This window comes from Pipistrellus kuhlii, unplaced genomic scaffold (genome assembly GCF_014108245.1).
Source record: "Pipistrellus kuhlii isolate mPipKuh1 unplaced genomic scaffold, mPipKuh1.p scaffold_m20_p_21, whole genome shotgun sequence".
NCBI lineage: Eukaryota > Metazoa > Chordata > Mammalia > Chiroptera > Vespertilionidae > Pipistrellus > Pipistrellus kuhlii.
The window spans coordinates 6393480-6415507 of NW_023425520.1; the positions used below are offsets into that span (position 1 = coordinate 6393480).

Consider the following 22028-nt stretch of genomic DNA (forward strand, 5'->3'; position numbering starts at 1 on the left):
CATAAGTCTAAAAATAAGTTTAAAAATAGCATTCATCTTATTACATTAGATATTAGTATTCCTCATACTCTTTAAAAAACACTGTTTCAAAGAATGTATACCTACTTTAATAAAATCAGTAGCCAGAAAATTCAAGGGTTGAGCATTAAGTTTTGTTCCAAGGATTCCACTGCATCAAATAATTGATGTAATAGGAGGGATAGGTTTAAAATAGCACTGAAAAGAGGAAGGAAATGAAGAGGGATATTAAGCAACAGATGACAGCCTTCAATGAATTTCTGGAGGACAAAGCAGATGGGAGCATGTTGACAGATAAAAGGTGGAAAGATTTACAGCCCAGAATGTGCTAGCAAGGAGCTAGAGAGGCGCTGGGAATCCCAGGAGACTGGGCCCAGTATTGGCAGGTACAGTGGATGGTGAGAGAGAGGAGTGGTAGTGAAAAACAGATTAATTGAAGTGCTTTATGTGAAACAATTTGCACCAGTTGGCACCCCACCCCCATCTCCCACTCTGAAGCTCAGAACAGATGTTGTCATCTAGGTTAAAGCCTTCATTCTGGCATTTGGAAAAGCCTGCAGTTGACACTCCTCATTCTCCCTGTCCCACGCAGAGTTCCTAGTGGAATTCCCATGCAGAAAAGATTCTGAGCTGGAAAGCAGAGGAAACCCATACCAATTTCCAGTCTTTTCCTATGCAAGAATCAGACAACTAAATAGAACCAAGAACATGAAAGACGAATATTAAAAAACTGAAAACTGACCCCAGAAAGAAATGTTATTCAGAGAATGGAAGGAAATATTATTTTAAAAGCAATTGTTCTAATATCCTCACATTTAAGAAAGTATATACTCAAATTTAAGAAAGTATAAAACTGTGAAGGGGGATGCTATCAAAAGGGAGCAAAGAAAAAATATTAGCAAAAATGTAAGATTTAGTAGTTGGACTAGAGAATAAAATGAAAGATAGTCTCCCTGAAGATAGAGCAAAGGAGAGACAGACTAGTAATGAGTAATGAGATGGAAGACCAGTCTAGGAGACTTCATGGGAATCTCAGAACAAGAAAGCAGCCTGGACGAAATTGTCAAAATAAAAGAAGAGGATTTCTTTGAACTGAAGAAAGGAATGAAAAAAAAAAAATAGGTCAGAACTTTGACAAATCATTGTGAAATTGAACAATAAAAATAAGGAGAAAAGTAGATTTTTCCTACCAGGAAACAATAATCAGAGTGGTACCAAGTTTCACTGCACTCTGAATTCTGCGAGATAATACAACAGGACATTTAAAGCTGTGAAATAAACTTAATTTCAGCCCAATATTTTAAACCCAGCCAAATTTAATTACGTGTGAAAGAAAAAAATACATTTGACATTTCAAGGACTTCGGAAATTTTTCTTTGGGTGTTTCTGGAGGTGCTACTTAGCAAAATGAAGTAAGCTTGAGACTTCAGGACTCTGTGGATCTAATACTACAGGAGAGCCATGAAAGAAAAATCTCTGATTTGGCCTTTAAGCGAACCCAGTCCAAATTTGTGCAGGAGAAAAAGGTGCTCTGGGAAGTAGGTCTCTGGAGGGAAAAACAAAGGACCTGTGATTGACAAAATGGAAGGTGTGCCATATGATAAAAAGAAAGGTAGTTTTATGTCATTTCAAATAAAAGTTTGTATACAAAAGTTTTAGAGCAAATATGATTTCAATAAAGGATGTGTGAGGAAAAGTATAATTGATAGTGCTTGAAATCGTCTACAGGGGGCGCCAGAGGAAAGAAATATGATCTCTGTCCTTGACAGAACAATGGGAAATGTTTATATTATACAGTCGTAATAATGTAGATGCAGTTTGTTTTCATCTAAGGGCAAAGTTTTAACAACTTGATTGTGTATAAGATGATGTAAGTACAGATAAGAGCAGAAGGTGGACGTAGGTAGAAAGGATGGTAATGAGGATATTAACACTATCAGTGTAGTGGTTAATAGTGCATGTTCTAGAGCCAGATAACCTGGGTTCTGAATCCTGCTGCTTCCTAGCACTGGCACTGTGGGCAAGATTCTTGATTCTTCTATTGGTTTTTAAGTGGAGTTGTTTTACTTATTTTATAAGCTTACTAGAGGCCTGGTTTATGAAATTCATGCACTAGGGGTGTGGTGGGATGGAGGAGGTGATTGTGTGTGTGGGGTGTCCCTCAGCCCAGCTTGCACCCTCTCCAATCTAGGACATCCCTCTCACAATCCAGGACTGCTGGCTCCTATCCACTCTGCCTGCCAGCCTGTTAGCTCCCTAACTGCTCCCCTGCCAGCCTGATAGACACATAATTGCTCCCCTGCTGGTATGGTCGCCCCCAACTGCCTTCCCCTGCCAGCCTGATCACCCCCAACTGCCTTTCCCTGCAGGCCTGCTCACCCCCAACTGCCCTCCCCTGCAGGCCATCTTGTGACAACATGGGGGCGGCCATCTTGTGATGTGAGGGTATGGGGGTCAATTTGCATATTACCTCTTTATTATATAGGATGGTGAAGAGTAAATGAGTACATGTAAAACAGAACAATGTCTGGCCATAGTAAGCACTATGGCTGTTATAATTACCATCTTACAAATGAGGAGTTTAAGATTTTTTTAAAAGATGTAAAGAAATACAAATGTAATTTCAAAGGTAACCAATAAAAGAACCAAACTAACAAGGAAGAGGAAGATTTAAGTGAGAAATAGCCTCATCTTTCATGGGAGAGATTAGTGGAGATTTACACTATGTTGTGTGCTGGAAGTATTCAAAGAGAATAGATCTTACACACACATATAAAAGTGGTAACTGCTAACTATGTGAGGGGATGGATGTGTTTATTAATTTGAGGTAATCATGATCTTCAATTTATATCAAACATAGAGGAGTAAGATCACTAATATTAAAAAAGCGTCTAAATTGAGTGAAAAGTTAACTAGAGAAAAATGTCGAAGAGATAGTCTTTGTCTCCCCATTTTTGCTGTTTCTTTGTAATTATTTCTGTGTATTAGGCCCGTGGTCGGCAAACTGCGGCTCTTTGGCCCGTGGAGTGTGGCTCTTCCACAAAATACCACAGCCTGGTTGAGTCTGTTTTGAAGAAGTGGTGTTAGAAGAAGTTTAAGTTTAAAAAATTTGACTCTCAAAAGAAATTTCAGTTGTACTGTTGATATTTGGCTCTGTTGACTAATGAGTTTGCCGACCACAGTATTAGGTCAAACTGTTCTGCAATCCAGATATTTTTAATTGGTCTTATGTAGTAGATGCTTTGTAGGACCCAGCGGTGCAATCTCTCAGGTCTTTGGGCTGGGTGTTCTAGGAACACCCCCTACTTGAGATATTTGGTTTCTCCTGATGTAGCTGGGTCTTAAATTTTATTGTTCCGTTTGTGATGGAGTCTCCTCTCAGGGTGTCTGATTATGTGGCTTGTGTGTTGCCAGCCATTGTGGAGGCGCTGACTGAACAGCACAAAATACAGCAGGACAAGACATGACAGGAGAAACAGAACACGAATGTATACAAGACACCTATAATCCCAATAAAAGTGACCGCAAGAATGATAGCGAGGAGAAAAAAAAAAGAATGGAGAGAAAACACAGTAAAGCAAACAAATAAACCAAATAGCACACACACAAAAACAAAAAACAAAAAAAAACACAAAAAACAGAAAAGGGGAGGATGGGCAGAATTTGTAGATGCCGAACATAAATAGAGAAAATAAGGTTAAGGAATTGGATGAATAGGTGAAGGACCATGGTTTAGAATAGAGGAGGGAGAAAAATGAGAAGACAGTAAAAAATAATTTTTTGAAAAAGGAATTAGAAGAAAGAGCAGATAACTCCTAAATTTAGGAAGTGAAACAATTTAAAAATATTAGGAGAAGAAAAGAGAAAAAAATGAGTAGTGAAAAAAAAGAAAAGAGAATGGGAAGTAGAGTAAGAACAGGGAAGAAGTTAGATATATGAATAAACCATCAGCGACTAAAATAACAGATTAATATGGCAGATAAAGAGATCCGTTTTTGAAAAGGGGGAAAAATAAAAGAAAAACTGAGATGGAAAGGCAAAGAAAAATGGGAGGAAAAAAGTGAAGAAAAGGGTGCAAAATAAGGTAAATAAAAAAATTTAAAACAGTAATTAAAAAGTGAAGTGTCATTTGCTTCAGCCGATTAGTAATGCCCCATGGGAGCTGGTTTAGGACCCCACTCTTCTGTTTTCCAGTTCTGGGTTCCTTGTTAGGTGCTTAAGTGCTGGCCACTGTCAGGCACTGTCCTTTGGCTTTTAGCATCCTGCTTGAAGCTCTAAGCCAGTGGTCGGCAAACCGTGGCTCGCGAGCCACATATGCGGCTCTTTGGCCCCGTGAGTGTGGCTCTACCACAAACTACCACATGTGGGCCTGCATGTACAGTGCGATGGAAACTTCGTGGCCCATGCGCATAAGTCGGTTTTCGGCCTGGGCGAGTCTGTTCAATGCCAAGCCACGCTCAAGGAGCCAAAGAGCCCCATGTGGCTGTCGAGCCTCGGTTTGCAGACCACTGCTCTAAGCAATCCACCAGTCCTCTGCTCAGGTTTATCTCTGCGGGCCTTTGCAGCAAGCAGGCGGGCCGTCTGCCCTCTGCCTGGCTGCCAGCTGCCAGTCTCAGTCACTCAGGTCTGTTTCTGACAGGGCTTCAGGTGGGTTGGTCCTCTTTGCTTCCAGGGTGTAAGGTGGGTGTTTTTCCCCTGACCCAGAGCTATTCCTCGGCAAGGGGCCCAAAGTATTACTTTGCCCTTGGCTGGTCAGAGATCCTTGTAGGGAGATCAGGGGGGTCGGCTGGCAACCTGGACTTTTTATCCCTCTGGTTCCCAGAATAGCAGGGCGGACGGCCTCTTCCAATCCAGTCACTGAGGGCTCTTGGGAACTATTCACACCGTAAGCCTGGCCTCTGCCTCTGTTTCCTCTAAAGCTCAAACTGCTGGGTGTGGCAGGCTGTGTCCCCGCCCTGAGGCGACTGGGAGGGCCTGGCTCTTCTGGGGAGAAATGGCCCCTTTGGGTTGGAAGTTTAAGAAGTCCCAATGCAGACTCCTGCCCTCTCACCTCTCCTCAGGCACCTCAAGTCTGTGCCTCCCTCCCTGCAAAGCCTCGGGTGAGTGACTGCAATAGACAAGTCCTGCATTCTGGGTTTAGAGAATAAAAACAAACCAAAACAATAAAGAAAAGGCGGCTGATCCCCCACCCCGCGGTCGATTACCCCCCACCCCTCCCCCCCACACACACACCTGCCCCCAGCACCACACTGCTCCTAGCTCAGGCTGCTTTCATGGCTGTGGTCTTGGGTCCAGATTCCTTGGCTTTTCCTTTTCACAGGTGGATATTATGCCTGTTGCCAAGGGATAAGGCTTCCAACTCACCCTCTCTGCCCGCCACCCCTCTCAAGCCCACACCCTGTTCCTAAGCTCTCCAGGTGTCCTCTGCCCTTCCTTGTAAATTGTCTCCTCAGCTGTGACTAATACGTTAATTCCCGGTGGATGTTCTCCCGTTTAGTTGTATTTCCAGTCTGGCCCTCAGACTAGGTGCCTTAGGTGCTATTTCTTTCTTTCTCTTTAAAGTTCACAAAATTGAAATGAAAATGGTCCTTAAATGTGAGAAATACGTTTGGAGTTTTTCACCATAAGCAGAACTCCATTGAGATGACATTTCTTACCAAAGATTAGGGGAAATCCCAATGTTTGACAGCACACTCTGTTGGCACGGTTGGTTAGTAAGCAGCGATGCTCATACCTTTTCTGGTAATGCATCTCTGTTGGGGCAGTTTGGCAGTATCAAGCCAAATTAAATATTCAATTTGACCCAGTAATCCCATTTCTAGGAATTCATCTCGAAGATCCAGTGACAAATAGGCATTGTACAAAGTTTTTTATTGCAGTACTCTGTAATGCCAAAGACTGAAAACGGACCAAATGTCTGTCAATATAAGACTGGTGAGTAATCAGTGGTGTGCTCACAAAGTGAGGATTCTGTAAGCTATAGACAGTAGTGAAGAAAAATTCCAAATACTACAATGGAATGATGCCAGGAGTTATTTACTGTTTGGTGAAATAAGTTGTAAAATTATGTGTATTGCCGAAACCGTTTTGGCTCAGTGAATGGAGCATTGGTCTGCAGACTGAAGGCTCCCAGGCTAGATTCCAGTCAAGGGCATGTACATTGGTTGTGGGCACATCCCCAGTGAGGGGTGTGCAGGGGGTGGTTAGTCAATGTTTCTGTAGAGAATCAATAAAATTTATTTATTTATTTTTTAAATATATCTTATTGATTTTTCACAGAGAGGAAGAGAGAAGGATAGAGAGTTAGAAACATCGATGAGAGAATCATCGATCAGCTGCTTCTTGCACACCCCCTACTGGGGATGTGCCCGCAACCAAGGTACATGCCCTTGACCGGAATCGAACCTGGGACCTTTCAGTCTGCAGGCTGACGCTCTATCGACTGAGCCAAACCAGTTTTGGCTCAATAAAATATATTTAAATAAAATAAAATAAAATAAAATGATGTTTATCGCAAGCTACCTGTTAAAGGGTGAATGAACTATGGTCCCTCAGAATTCTTAGGTAGAAGCCCTAACCCCCACTATCTCAGAATGTGACTATTTGGAAATAGAGTCTTTAAAGGGATAATTAGGTAAAAATGAAGCCCCATAGTATGGTCCCTAATCCATGCTGACTGGTGTCCCTTTAAGAAATAAAAGACACCAGGGGCAGCAGGCAGGCAGGTAGAAGATTATATGATGGGACAGCAGGAGGGCAACCGTCTGTTCAATAATAAGAGGCCTCAGAAGAAACCAACCCTACCGGCACCTTGATCTTGAACTTTGAGCTTCCAGAACTGTGAGAAATAATATTGTTTAAGCCAGCTGTCACCAACCAGTGGTCGGCAAACTACTGGTGGTCCGTGAGATCCGAAACGTTGGTGACGCTGGTTTAAGCCACCCTGTCTGGTATTTTGTTATGGCACTTAATATGGAAAACTAATATACTACCTTTTTATCTAAGAGGGAGCATTAAAAATAATATAGCCCTAGCTGGTTTGGCTCAGTGGATAGAGCATCGGCCTACGGACTGAAGGGTCCCAGGTTCGATTCTGGCCAAGGACACGTGACTGGGTTTCGGGCTCAATCCCCAGTGGGCGTTGTGTAAGAGGCAGCCAATCAATGGTTCTCTTTCATGATTGATGTTTCTATCCCTCTCCCTTCCTCTGTGAAATCAATAAAAATATATTTAGAAATATATAAGTATGTGTATATACATGAACACACTAAATCTTTTAATTAAAAAAGTTGGAGATTAAGGCAAAAATAACTGGTGACATATAGGGAGAGGTGACTGGGGGGGGAATAGGAAGAAATAAGGCTAGACTTCCTTGAATGTTTTACCTTTTGGCATGTAAGTGTTCTAGCAAACAAAATTATGTTGAGGAAAAAGAACATTGCCTAAAATTTGAAAACAAAATGAAACAAATTCATTGTATATGTCAAGTTGGTGACTTAATCTTACGAAGAATTTTTTTAAATTTAGAAATTTGACAAATCCTGTGGGATAGATCTTAAATACAAAAAATAACTGCAAAGAAGGCTTAAACAGTATGAAGCATTCATATTGACAGGGGAATTAAATCTAGAACAAAGAAAATAAGCACCTCTTTAACTGTCACTAGGTATCAAGACTTTCACTGTGAGACAAAAACATTTCAAAACCTTGCTTGATAAAATAGGGAAATACCAGTATAACTGATATTTTTTTTCCTTTAAAGTTATGAGAAAATTCTTTTTTTTTTTTTTTTTTAATATATTGATTTCAGGTAATAGCTTGGTTAAATAATCATATACTTTACATAGTCCTCCCCCGATATTTCCAGTACCCCAGTTGGCACCGTCTTCTTTCTCTACTGATGATGCTTAGGAGTGAGCATCTCTGGTTCCTTGATTGCTGTCTCTAAGTACCATTTTCCCAGCGTTCCTGAGTGAAACAACTGCTTTCAGACTTACAACAGCAGATACAGGAAATGAGCTCAGCTCTGTCCCAGTATGCAAGCAAGGAAGCTGAAACTGCTGGCGCTTTGTTAGAGGCCACACACCAGCAAGAAGGGGTGACCACTGACCAAAAGTGGGGCAGTCTGCCCATCAGAAATAGTGATTGTAATAGATTGAAACATAAACATCAAATAATGAAAAAAATAGTTAAGTTCATAATAATTAAAAATATAACAAATCTTGAAGGCCACTTTAGCTGTCTCAGACATCAACTAATGTTTCTAAAAATTAGAAAATAAAGCTCTATTTCACGTAAATAATTGATGAGGCATTTTTACGAGTAAGTAAAAAAAGACATACTCATGAAAGCTGTTGAGTGTTAGGTGGAAGGTGATAGGGAAGCAGGGTGGATGGATGAGACTGAACACCGGAACCCTGGTGGTTCATCATGCCACAGCAGGAGTGAAAGTGGTCTCCTGGTGCAGTAAGGAAGTATATAGTCATCTGTGAAATGCACTTAAAAAAAAAAAAAAAAAGGCTTATGCTGGGGATAGATGCCTCAGTTTACTCACCAAATTAATGGCAAGAGGAAAAAATTAAAGGAACCAAAGATTTAAAGAGATAGCAACCACATGGAATATGCGGAGACCTTATTGGTGTCCCGCTTTGAATAATTCTAAAAAGATGTTTATGGGCCAATTGGAGTACTTTGAACTCTGACAGAAAATATGAGGGAAAGTTGCTGTCATGGTTTTTGTATGGTTAAATGTTACATTTTGAGATAATTTTAGAAATTCAGGCTGTTGCAAGAATTAGAAAGATCCCAAGTATGCTCTACCTAGTTTTTCCCAGTGGTACTGGGACATCTTGCAGAACTGCTGTACATATCACAGTGGTACATTATCAAAACAGAGTCAAGATAAAGGGATTTTGTTGCTGCAAATCTCTCTTCTTGTCCTTTTGTAGCTATATTCACTTCCCATTCCTACCCCCTCGCCCAACAACCCTTGGCAACCACTAATCTGTTATCCATATTTTTTATTTGTCATTTTAAGAAGATTATTTAAATGAAATCACACATTATGTAACCTTTTGGGACTGGCTTTTTTCACTCAGCATAATTCACTGGAAATTGGTCCAAGGTTTTGGGTGTGTTGTTATTTTAAAAAAGAGATATACTAGTGTGTGTGTGTGTGTGTGTGTGTGTATAAATATATCTATATAGATATATAAATGAAGATATAAATAAATATAAAGATGTGTGTGTATATATATAAATAAAACAAGTGATTACATTGTATGACTTAAACTTACATGATGTTATATGTCATATCTCAAGAAAGCTGGAAAAAATTAAACTTCATAGTAAAAAGCAAAAAAATCAATAGAATACAATGTCAAGTAATAAAATGTTTCATTTTTATTGTGGGAAAAGGGAGCCCTTACCTCTTAGAGAGATATAGGATTTTCAGATAAAATGATTTCCTTTAAAATAATCGGGTGGGGCTGGGGAGTGTTTATAAATGAATTTTGATTTATATACCTTAGTAATTACAATAGTTGATGGGTACATGGGGTTCAGTATACTATTCTACTTTTTTTGTGTGTTCAACATTTTCATTTATAAAAATATAGCAATATGAGCCCCTTAGTTAAGGGACGGAGCTACCTACAGAACTAAAAATGGAACTAGTAAGCAAACAACAAGGGTAGGGAAATGTATGCTTTTATCATAAGCTTTCCTGTACAGTTTGATTTGTTGCCAAGTCTTAATGGTGCAAATAAAAGATAGGCACTTACTTCTGGTGTGTGACCTCCTTCACTGTATGGGAAGAAATATTGGTGATTCTGGAGGAAATGGAGTCACTTTAGGGATAATACTTCCGGTTGTCCTTTGCTCCCAGTCATGAACCACTTCTCGGTCATAAGACTTCTCTAGGATTCCAGTGAGAAGTGGCTCTTTGTTTTTTGCAGTATGAGCAAGGCATTTTTGTATTGTCTTAAATTCAAATTCTGTTAAAGTTCCCGCCTTTGCAGATGAAACCTCCTTGAGGATAATATAGATGTATTTTCATGGCAGACCACAGGGGCTTTCATCTTTACTTTTTAGTTGGTATACGTCTATTGGCCGTGACCATGAAAAAGCAGAATACTCGTCTTTCACCATGTTTGGCAAATTTTATGAATGAAACAAAGGTTTTCAAAATTCAGCTAAAAGTGGATTTTCTCTCCATATGAATCAGAAACTATTCTAGAAGTTATAATATTGACCATAGTGTATTAGCTGAACATGTAGGGATCATGTCACACAGTAATAATAAGAGCATGATTAAAAAAAAATTTTATATATATATATATATTCTTATTGCTTTCAGAAAGGAAGGATGAGGGAGAGAGATAGAAACATCAGTGATGAGTGAGACACATCGATTGGTTGCCTCCTGCATGCACCCTGACCAGGGCCAGGAATCCAGCCTGCAATCTAGGTATGTGCCCTTGACCGGAATCGAATCTGGGACCCTTCAGTCCGCAGGTTGATATTCTATCCACTGAGCCAAACTGGCTAGAGCAAGAGCATAATTTTTTATGTTAAAAATAATTCCCCCATATCAACCTCACACCTAAGTAAACTTATTTAATACTAGTGCTATTGTGATTTCCATTTTGCAGGTGAGTTCAAAATGAGGTACGGAGAGGTGAGGTAACTTGCCTAAGGTCATAATACAGAGTTAGGGTTTGAACAGAAGGCTCTGGCATCAGAGGCCAAATACTTGTTCTTGCAGCTCATCTATAGAGCCCACATCCATTGATTAAGCTATCATTTCCTCAACTGTCCCAAGTGAACAGAAATTCCCTGAAAATAAAAAGTGTCGTGAAAACATTTAACCCAGCATTTTCCTAATGTGTGGAGATGTTATTTATAATAGGAATTTCTGAGAGAATTCAATGTTAAATGTATATTGTATATCACCAAAAGGAACATTTATCTTCTGTTCTATAATTATTGTATTTTTCCATGGAATGTTTTGTTTTACAGGCTATCAGTAGATATCTCAAGGAACATACAGTTCTGGGCCACTTACGTACTCTTGAAAATCATTCACTATTTCCCAACATTCATTTATATGATCTTTCTTAAATGTAACTTCAGATGTTGTTTACTCCCTGAATCACCGTGCAGTGGGACCTTGTTAGCTTCATCTGCCATCTCTACATGGGCCCACCCATAATACAGTGCTGCTTGCAGCTCCTCATGTGTGCTGCCTCACATGGTGCTCTTGTGAATGTCTTTTTCTTCTCTTTGTTTCTTTTTTAATCTTTAAAAATATATTTTTCTTGATTTCAGAGAGAGGAAGGGAGAGGAAGAGAGAGGCAGAAACAGAAACAGCCTCCCACACACCCCACATTAGCGATCAACCCAGGCATGTGCCCCAACTGGGAATCGAACCGTGACCCTCGGTCAGTGCCCAACCATTGAGCACGCCAGCCAGGTGCCCTTTTCTTCTTTTTGGAAAGCCCTACTGCACCGCTCCCATAATTGGCCAAAACAATTCTCATTTAAGACTTAACTTAGACATTACCTTTTCTGGGGAGCCTGCCTTAAACACCTCCCATAGGCCATGTACCCATCTTCTTGGTCTGTGCAGAGTGTGTCATGATTGTACGTTTTATGACTACTTGTCATTAGACCCTGAGCTCCCTAAAAGTCACATCCAGCCCAACAGGCATGGCTCATTGGTTGAGCATTAACCTGTGAACCAGAAGGTCACAGTTTGATTCCTGGTCTGGGTATATACACAGGTTGCAGGCTCTATCCCCAGCGTGGGGCTTGTAGGAGGCAGCCAATCAATGATTCTCATTCTCTCTCTCTCTTCCTCTCCCTTCCTCTCTGAAATCACACACACACACACACACACACTCACTCATACACACAGGCCCAGTGCATGAAATTCATGCATAGGTAGGGTCCCTAGGCCTGGGTGGGTGATCAGGGATGATTGTGGCCTTCTGGCTGCCAGCCAGGGCCTGCCTGTCTTCCACACCACCCCTGGTGGTCAGCGCATGTCATAGTGAGTGAGCAAACTCCAGTCTCCTGGTCGAACTCCCAAGGGGACACTTTGCATATTAGCACCTAGAGGCTCGGTGCATGAAATTCATGCATGGGGAGGGGGGTATCCTTTAGCCCAGACTGCACCCTCTTCAATCTGGGACCCCTTGAGGGATGTCTGACCCGCCCATTTAGGCCCAATCCCTTTCACAATCCAGGACTACTGGCTCCCAACTGCTCGCCTGCTTCTGCCTGATTGCTCCTAACCACTCTCCTTCCAGTCTATGCCTAACTGCTCCCCAGCTGGCCCAATTTCCCCTGGCTTTCCTCCCTGGGGACCTGGTCCTTCCCCAACTGCCCTCCCCTGCAGACCTGGTCTCCGCCCCTCCCCCTGCAACTACCTTACCCTGCAGGCCTGGTTCCTTCCAACTGCCCTCTCCTACAAGCCTAGTTCCTCCCAACTGCCCTCCCCTGCTGGCTGGACACCCCTAACTTTCCTCCTTGCATGTCTGGCCTCCCACCAACTGCCCTCCCTTGTTGGCCTGGTCTCCCTCAACTTCTTTCCTTTGCTGTCCTGGTCATCTCCAATTGCCATTCTTTGCTGGCCTTGTCACCCTTAACTTCCCATAATTGCCCTCCCCTGCAGGCCATCTTGTGGCAGCCATTTTGTGTCTTGGAGTGAGGTTCAATTTGCATATTACTCTTTTATTAGATAGGATAACCACATGCAGTGTGTTTTGTCTCATCCGTAAGAAGGTATTACCTGCACATAGCAGTATCTCCATAAATGTTTGCGTGAATTCCATTTTCTAAGAAGCATTGTTAAAAACATGTTCCTTATCTGGTTCTCTCATATATTATCACACTGAGTATGTTTTTTTTTACTCATAATATATTATTTCAATACAGTGTTTGACTTTTCTTCAAGTCTTTTCCATATGAAACTTTAACATAGGACATTGGTTCCCAGTTACTGAAATGGCGGTCAGAATTAAATTTAATACTGCATTGCAGATATTAAGCAGTTTTTATTTTTATTTTTATAGAATCCGTATGTTTTTTGTGTGTGTTTTTTTTAATCAATTATTCCCAACCTTTGCCTCTCATCTACTTGTGAAATTAATGCTGAGTCATCCTAACTACAGTGTGGTTACAAATACCTCGTGTCTTTAGTCTGTCCAGTCTCTCTAATCTATTTTTTACTTACCCTGAGTTTATTTTGACAATGCTTTATGATAGTTCAAAACGTTTTTGCTAGTTTGTTCATTGAGTTCTGCTTTATATTTTATTTGACTTTATTAAAGTACCTCACTCCCTACTCCAAATCAGATTTCTTTAATTTAAATGAGATGAATGGCTTTAAGTGTTTCGATGGAAATTAAAGGGTCAAAATTGTATATCGTGCTGTAGCTTTCTCAGTTACTGTGTTTTAAAACATTTTCTCAGGCTTTAAAAAGTTGCCGAAAAAAGAAAGCAAGAAGAAAGAAAGGCGTTGAGAAGACTCTGTATGGGGAAAGAGAAATGGCGTCTAAGAAGCCGCTTCTAAGTCCTATTCCTGAGCTGCCTGAAGTCTATGAGATGTCGTCTTCAGTTCCATGCGTCCGCAGGAAGTTTTCAGGTCTCTTCTCTTCACCTTCTTTGTTGCTATTTCTCTTTATTTTTTCCCTTTTTCTCATTCACCATGTCAACTGTAAATAAAAAAACCCAACTTTTCATCTTACCACAAGCATGTTAAAGGAAGCAGCAATGTGTAACTTTTATGTCACCAAGACCCTTTCAGACTTTGATGGAAGCTCTGGATCCTCCCCCCAAAGAAACATACATTTTAGGAGAAATACTTTTTTCATCCTGTTTCTTTTTCCTTTTTAAAAAAATCTATTTTATTGATTTTTTACAGAGAGGAAGGGAGAGGAATAGAGAGGTAGAAATATCGATGAGAGATAAACAACGATCAGCTGCCTCCTGCATAGCCCCCATAGAGGATGTGCCCACAACCAAGGTACATGCCCCTGACCAGAATCGAACCTGGGACTTTTGAGTCTGCAGGCCGATGTTCTATCCACTGAGCCAAACCGGTTTTGGCTCTTTTCCTTTTTAAAGCATTTCATTACAGTTAAATGAATTCTGTTTGGTGGTATAGTCCTTCACTGAAAGTGAATGAGGTGATGGCTCAACACTAAATACATGTAATATGAATTAAGGACAATAGTTAAAAAATATACTTGCCCTGCACTTCAGTAGAGTTGGTCCTATTAAGCATCTTCTATAAAGCCATTTGTAAATTGAGCTTGATTACCTTGAAAGCTTTGTTTAAAAGCAAAGACGGAGTTACTAAATATTCTAGCTAGATCAAATTTGAGGTTGCATCTGCTTTGTAATGCCGGGGTTTTAAATTAACAAAACTTGCTACAAATAATAAGAGTATGTGTTCATTTGTGTTAATTTTGTATAGGATCATTTTTTAAATACCTACCTTTGTTAGTTATCCAGGATTTTTAGCCTGCATTCCTTCTGCAACATACCATATAGGATTTATAATAGATTCAAGGATGAATATGGTACATGCCACTTTAAACTCTAGGCTTCTGCCTCCTTTTTATTTTGGGGAAAGCACAAAAGTTTAAACGCAGGACCCATCCAGTCACACACAGGCTCCTCCAGCGGGCAGCTCTCTCCTGCCTCAGCCTCTCAGGTGGTTTGTCTTGGGACAGGGGTGGCCAAATGCTGCTCTCCTTATGATTTAGCTAAGCCTGCTGCCTTTCCAGGAAAACTGTTCCCATTACACCTTCCCGCCTGGTTTATAGTGGTCTGCCTGCCTCTGTTCCCTGCAAATTGCGGTCCCCTTGAGACTAGAAATGAAGTCTTCTCCCAGTTCCTAAGCTGTTGTTTTTCTTTCAAGATGTTTAAATAATGTTAGTATTATTTTTCTGTCTTGCATCTTGTTAGAGAATTTGTGTTTTTTTAATACCTGAAGCAATTTTTAAAAATCTATATATAACCAACTGTTACAAGGGTTTAAAGTAGTTCCCTCCCTCCCGCCTTCCTCCCTCCCACCCTCCTTTCCTTTTTTTCTCTCGTTTCTCTCCCTTTCTCTCGCATTCTCTCTCTTCCTCTCTGCCTGCCTCCATTCCTCTTGCCTACTTTTTTTCTTGAGTATTTAATTTTATGAACAATACATGAGTATCCATTTTTGAAGTTGTATAAAGATTCCAAGAGACATATTACTGGATGGCACTGAGTGAACCCTGCCCTTTGTTAATCTAGCTTTACAGAACATGATTTGAAATACTCCAAACATTCTATATAATAAAAGACTAATATGCAAATTGAACAGCAGAAAGACCATTCTCTGTGACTTACACTAACCACCAGGGGGCAGAGGCTCAGTGCAGGAGCTGCCCTGTGGTGGTCAGTGTGCTCCTAAAAGGGGAAGTGTCACTCAGCCAGAAGCTGGGCTGATGCCTGGTGAGCACAGTGGTGGTGGTAGGAGCCTCTCATGCCTCATGGCAGCGCTAAGGATGTTTGACTGCCAATTTGGGCCTGCTCCCCGCTTAGGGAGCGGGCCTAAGCCATCAGTTGGACATTGTTCGAGGGCTCCTGGTCTGCAAGAGGGCGCAGGCCAGGCTGAGAGACCCTCCTCCCCCAAGTGCACGAATTTTGTGCACCGGGCTTCTAGTGCATATATATGCCTTTCAAACAAAATTGTTTTGTAGATTTTTTTTTTGTTCAGCTTCTGTTATTTATGTCTGCCAGTTTGATTTTGTTTAGAACATTTTTATACTCAGTTGACTGATTAATTAAAACTTTATATGAGATAACAAGAGAGTTGGTATTTAATAGTATTGAGATTTAGAACAAATAAGGCGTGAACTCATTTACACGGTGTTACGTAACTTGAGGACCATAACAAGGTGTTTTCACCCTTGATTTTCCCCCCTTTGATGTCACACAGTGTGCTGAAAACACGGGACAGGCTCCAGAGGGCACGAGTTTCCTGGAGGAGGAATTTTAGTTGGCGATTTGAGGCAGAAGAGATTCTTAGAATATTGAAATAAAAATGGCTCCATTTGAGAGTACAGTTCAGTTTATGTTAATTTTTTAGCACAGGGCAAAGACCTGAGTGTCTTCAGGGAGTACCCTTTTACTGAAGCCAGTAAGTCCCCCAGAATTCCAAGTTTTCTTTCCTCAAATTGGTCCTGTTTCTTCTGCAAAAAGGTAGATTGTTAAAAAATAAATAAATAAATTAAAAAAAAATTTAATCTTTACATGCAAACTATTCAGGAGAAACATTGATAGGAAAGTTTCAGAAGCAGACCATTGCCCATTTTCAGTAATTCAGTTTTAGGGAAATGGAAAGTGTAGCTAATTGACCTTGTAGTGTGGCAAGTACATTCGAATGGAAGCAATTTAAGACACAGTTCTTATTTTCCTGGTCTGAGGTTTTGTGCTTTATTAATTCAGGCATTAACTACATGTTTTCTTAACCTGTGGGTTGGGGAAGAACTAAAAGAAAAAGGATGATAATAGATAGGACAGACAGGTACAATGTGATAATTTATACATCTTCTTTTTTTGGAAGTTTAAAACAGACTACAATATGGCACCCATTTGATTGTTAAAGTTCTTTTTTTATTAAATATATTTTATTGATTTTTTACAGAGAGGAAGGGAGAGAGATAGAGAGCTAGAAACATCGATGAGAGAGAAACATCCACCAGCTGCCTCCTGCACACCCCCTACTGGGGACATGCCCGCAACCAATGTACATGCCCCTGACTGGAATCGAACCTGGGACCTCTCAGTCCGCAGACCGACGCTCTACCACTGAGCCAAACCGGTTTCGGCTGTTAAAGTTTATTTTTATGATTACTTTTTAACTAGATTCAAACTTATTTACCTGCCCATAGGTGATTTCAACTCCCATGGTGAACGTGAAGAAAGGAAGCCTCCGGGAAGAAAGCACTGTCCCCCTCGGCACTCAGACCTGAATCCAGAGGTGAATAAGCACGGTGTGTCTGAATCCCGCAGCACTCACATGAAAAGTTCCTTGTCGCTTACTAATTCCACTGTTGATCACGATTCAAGTCTAAATGCTGGAGAAATCTGTACAAGTGAAATTATTCCAAAAGCAGAAACTAAGTTGGAAAGCGAAAGTGACCTAAAAACTGGGGTGGACAATGAGAACAGTCCCGCTTCTGGTGCTTCTGTGACTGAGAAACCCATTGTTTCATCAGACGGTCCACCGTCAGCTCTCCTCACGCCGCCCCAAGAATTGTCTGCTGCCGATCCAAGCGTGGAAAACCACTCTCACGTGAAAGTTCCAGGTGATACAAAGTGTGAACAGCAGGATGACTGCTTAGGAGCTACTGAAGGAGAACTGCAGACCAAGCACTTGCTGTCTGGCTCACCAAAAGAGCGTGATCGTTCAGCGGATGTCTTGGTTGACAGTAGGAAAGGAAAGAAGAGTAAAAGGCAGGATGTGGGGAAAAAGTCGCCAGCACGAAGCGGTGGAGGGAGCTGTGAGAGGAAAGGTAGAAGGCGACGCTCTGTGAGTCACCCTGATGGGCAGAGTTCACACTTGGAAACTGATGGAAGTCACAGACCTTCCCACCACGGGGGCAGCTCTGTCGAAACGAGTTTGGAAAATTCTGAACTGTATAAAGACTTAGCTGACTCCCTAGAGCAAACCTTTCAGAGAACAAATCGGGAAACGAAAGTCAGACGTAGCACACGGCTACAGAGAGATTTGGAAAATGAAGGACTTGTATGGATGTCACTTCCACTTCCTTCCACTGCCTGCCCTCCCCAAAGAACCAAAAGGAGGACAATGCATGCATTTGACAGCAGAGGACTGGAAGGTGTGTCCCCCAGGAGAAAAGCTGTGTCCAGACAGCCACTCTACTCCACCTCAGATCAAGAAAACCGCGAGGGTTTGGCAGTGAATTCTTCCACTTTCCCTCAGAGGAGGAGGAAGAGCTTTTGTACATCTGCACTTGCAAACACCGAAAATGCTAAGTCCAAATGCTAAGCAGGAAGAACCTTCTCAGCCAGAAGGGAGAAAGCTCTGTAGAGGACACCCAGAGCATGAGCCATGTCACAGAACTGGCAGTAACTGGCATCTGTGGGACCTTTGGCCAGAGAGAAGGTAACTGTCCGTGCTTCAAAGATTCTTCCTGGTTCCTGGGATCTGTGCGATTTCAGTGTTTTCAAATAAAATCACTTGAGTTAAACCTACTTTTAAGTAGAAACAAGTGAATTGCTTTGTCGTTAAAAAAGAAAACATTCTATTAAATCTGTCCTCCCCCCCACATGGTAAATGCTTTATTAGTACCGTATTTTTCGGACCATAAGACGCTCTGGACCATAAGACGCACCAGTTTTTAGAGAAGGGAAATGAAGAAAAAAAGATTCTGAAACAAATAGTGTCCTAAAATATTTTATGTGCATTAAAACCCAACATCACAGTCATAAACACATGTAATCAACCCTGTAAAGTAAACAGCAGCATTTAGAACCATTTTAGAGCCGGGCAAGCACACAGAGACCACACAGAGCCGGGCAAGTAAAAAAACTTTTTTTTAAAAGTGTATGTGTAGGCTATATTTGGACCATAAGACGCAGGGACTTTTCCCCCCCACTTCTGGGGGGAAAAAAGTGCGTCTTATGGTCCGAAAAAAAAAATATTTTGCAAAAAAGGATTGTTTATAGAGCTGATAATATGTCTCTCAAGTTTCATTTCACATTCGTACATATTTACAGCCTCATCATATCTGAATGAGAAGAGGGTTTTGTTTTTTTTTGAAAAAGCAAAACCAAAACCAAATTGATATAATTAATGTAATGATGAAAATTAGAGGTGGAAAGGTGTTAAAGTATTTTTATTTTAAAAATACTGCAAAAAAAAAAACTGGTTAAAAATTTTAACAATTAGAGTAGATGAATTATAAAATTTGTTTCTTCTTTGGGTTAAAGTTAAGAGCAGCTTAAATGACTTTTATCTGTCTCAAATTAAAATTTTAATACTTATATTAAAATCAAATTTTAAACATGGAATTTTGGAAAAGTCTTTTAATGACACGAATACAAGGTGAGGCAAAAGTAGGTTTACAGTTTGTACAGAAAATGATACAATAACTCATAAATATTAATACAAGAATAAATTGTATTATGTACTCACAACTGTAAACCTGCTTTTGTCCCAACCTGTATGATAAATCTATCGTTATAAAATGAAAAACATAATTTATAAATAATGTGAAAGCATTTTGTAATTCAAACAGTATTCTTACATGCTTTGTTGGGTGAGAGGTGGCTATAGCAGTTTAGTTGAAGACTCGTTTCCCAGATTACTCACATTAGTCACAGGTAATTTGGGATTTATTTTGTAATTCTCCTTAAAGAAATTAAAAAAAAAAAAATTATTCAAAGCGGCAGTAGGTTGCTACTTTCTTTTTTAGCAAGGCGTTTTCCAGGCTTCCTATCTTTATTTCACCATGTCAAGTACTGTCACTTGTCTCGGATTTTCTAGTTATGCCTCAGCCATATGGCAGTATATCTATTATATCCTGTCTCCGTTGCTGCTTTGGCAATAGTAGTTTGAAAACCTAAAGCCTTCTATAGCTGGAATTTGTGGACGTGCATAAATCATTGTATCATTGCACAATTGTCTCTGGAACCCTTTAAATCATTAAACTCGCCCTCTCCAATAAAGCAGGAACCTGTTAACAAATAGGGCTCTCTATAAATAACACAACAGGGAAGAAGGCGCCTGCTGAGCGCCCATTTCCCCTCCTCCGAGAGAGACTATTTGTTACCTTCTTGGCACCAACAGGTCTGGAACTCCTGCTGGTTAAGACTAATGTATTTTACATTAACACTCCAAGTGATCCCCAATTTCTCCTGCTAAAGGGTGAATTGTTTAAAAAATTCTTTTATCTTCACACGTAAATTATTTATGGACTTTCCCCTTCTTTTATAGTTTAGTGTGGTTGGCAAATGGATACCACTGAAAACAAACCACAGAAAAAGAAAAACTAACTTCTTAGGAAGCTTTTTGGTTTTGGTAATTAAAAAAGAAAAAAAAATCTTTCAGAAATACAAGATGTTAGAGGGTTTTGTTTTCTGTTAAATATTTGTATTTCTTCTTTGTTTAACATGAGGGTTAAAAAAAGATTGTTATTTTCTCCCCTTTTAATTGTATGGTGATCTATAATGTCAGTTGTCTTTGACTTTTAAAAATTTCACATGCTTTGTTTTATTCCTCCAAAGTGTTCATGAGGATGAAGGAAACATTTTTGGGTGTGATTTTTTTTTCCACTTGAATTTTCAAATATAAAGTTATTCTCATTTTCTTGCATCTACATTTAAAAATACAAAAACATTTTACAAGTTGTGTTGGTTTCAGTGTTTTTAATGTGAATATTTTGTTGCCATTTCTAAAGAACAAATGCATTTCTCCTAAAAAGTTCAGCTCTGAAAAATTAAAAAAACTTAGGTTCAGTTTTATCTTTTACGTCTCATTTGAATCGTAAAACTTGCAAGATTTCTGTATTTCCCATGCTTTCTTTTTTTTAATGGTTTTCGCTTGTAGTTTAATCAAAACCTTGGCTCTCAAGTCTTTTTTTTTTTTTTTTTTTTTTACCTTTTTTACTGCTGTAACCATTGACATTTGGCCTTAGACAACAACCTCTTCTCATCTTTTCCCGCTTCTGTAGATTCTTGTTCGTTCCAAAAGATGGCAGCATGACATCTGGAGTTTCTCCTGCACCCCTGTCTAGAGCCAGGGCCTCTTGCTGCTGCTGCTGCAGGGACCTCCCTTTAGCTCTAGTTTTGACTCATTTTTATTACAAAAGTAACATGTGGCTATTGAAAAAGGAGATGATTTTACAAGATTAAAAACTGTCTTCTCCCACCCTGCAAGCGTTCTTAAACGTAAGCCCTGCTAACAGCCTGCACAGCTTCCAGATCTTCCTGTATAAACATGAGTACGGGCTTGTTTTCTGATGGGATCACTGTACGTGCCACTCTGCAACTTGATTTTTTACTCAACAAAGTACTGAGTATCCTCAGTCTTAACATGGGGAGCCCTTTTCGTAGAATTACGTAACTTTGGTATTTATAATTTAGTCATTTCCTCCCCAATGCATGCTACTTGTCTTTTTTGTTGTTGTTATTGAAAATTAAGCCACACTGGGTTTGTGTGAAAATACAAGATACATTCCCTGAAATGAAAATGGTTATTAAGTTCTCTTTTATAAATCATACCTGGCAAAGCCCCTCTATAAAGAATTTGGCATCTTTGCCTTCTTTCTGTCTCTCAGATTGTCCTGCCACTTGGCTTCCATTTTCTCCTACTGCTCCCACAGGCCCTTAAGTCATAGAATTAAGGGTCAGATTTAGATTTGGCCTACGAAGAAAAAATGATTAATAACACCTGATTCATGCTTTATATTAAAAGGGCTTTTTCTTTTTTTACACCAGATTTCTTGAGGAATAATTAACCTACAATAAAGTTCACCCCTTTTGAATTTTGGCAAATTCATCAAGTTCTGTAACCACTACCGTAGCCAAGTCACAGAGCATATTCAAAGGGTCTCTCCTAGCTCCTTGCAGTCAGTCCCCTCTCCCTCTACCTGGCCCCTCACAGCCCCTCCCTCACTGATAGCTGTCATAGTTTTGCCTTTCCCAGGATATCATATAAATGGGATCATATGGTATAATATGTCCTTTTTAAATCTAGTGTAAAGCTTTTGAGATTCATCAATGTCGCAAGTCATACGTAGTTGATTTCTGTGTATTGCTAAGTAGTATTCCCATTTTATGGGTGTACCAGTTTGTTTATTTATTCACCAATTGATGGCTATTTGGGTTGTTTCTGTTTTATTGTTGTGTTTTGGTTCCAAATAAAGCTCCTAAACACAGTCACATAAGGATATTTTTTATGGACATGTGTTTTCATTTATCTTGGGACAAATGCTTAG

At 40.1% G+C, this 22028-nt stretch overlaps 1 protein-coding gene across 4 annotated transcripts in view; it reads left to right on the plus strand.

Annotated features, from left to right (window-relative positions):
* CDCA2 (cell division cycle associated 2) overlaps positions 1 to 18282 on the plus strand; it is a 54999-nt gene extending 36717 nt beyond the window's left edge. For all 4 annotated transcript variants that reach the window (XM_036450445.2, XM_045585913.1, XM_045585912.1 and 1 more), the window contains 2 exons: positions 13495 to 13666; positions 16956 to 18282. In XM_036450445.2, the coding sequence (XP_036306338.1) occupies positions 13495 to 13666; positions 16956 to 18076 (1293 nt within the window). In that variant the 3' untranslated portion in view covers positions 18077 to 18282. The remainder of the gene's footprint in view (positions 1 to 13494; positions 13667 to 16955) is intronic.
* Positions 18283 to 22028: the final 3746 nt, after the last annotated feature.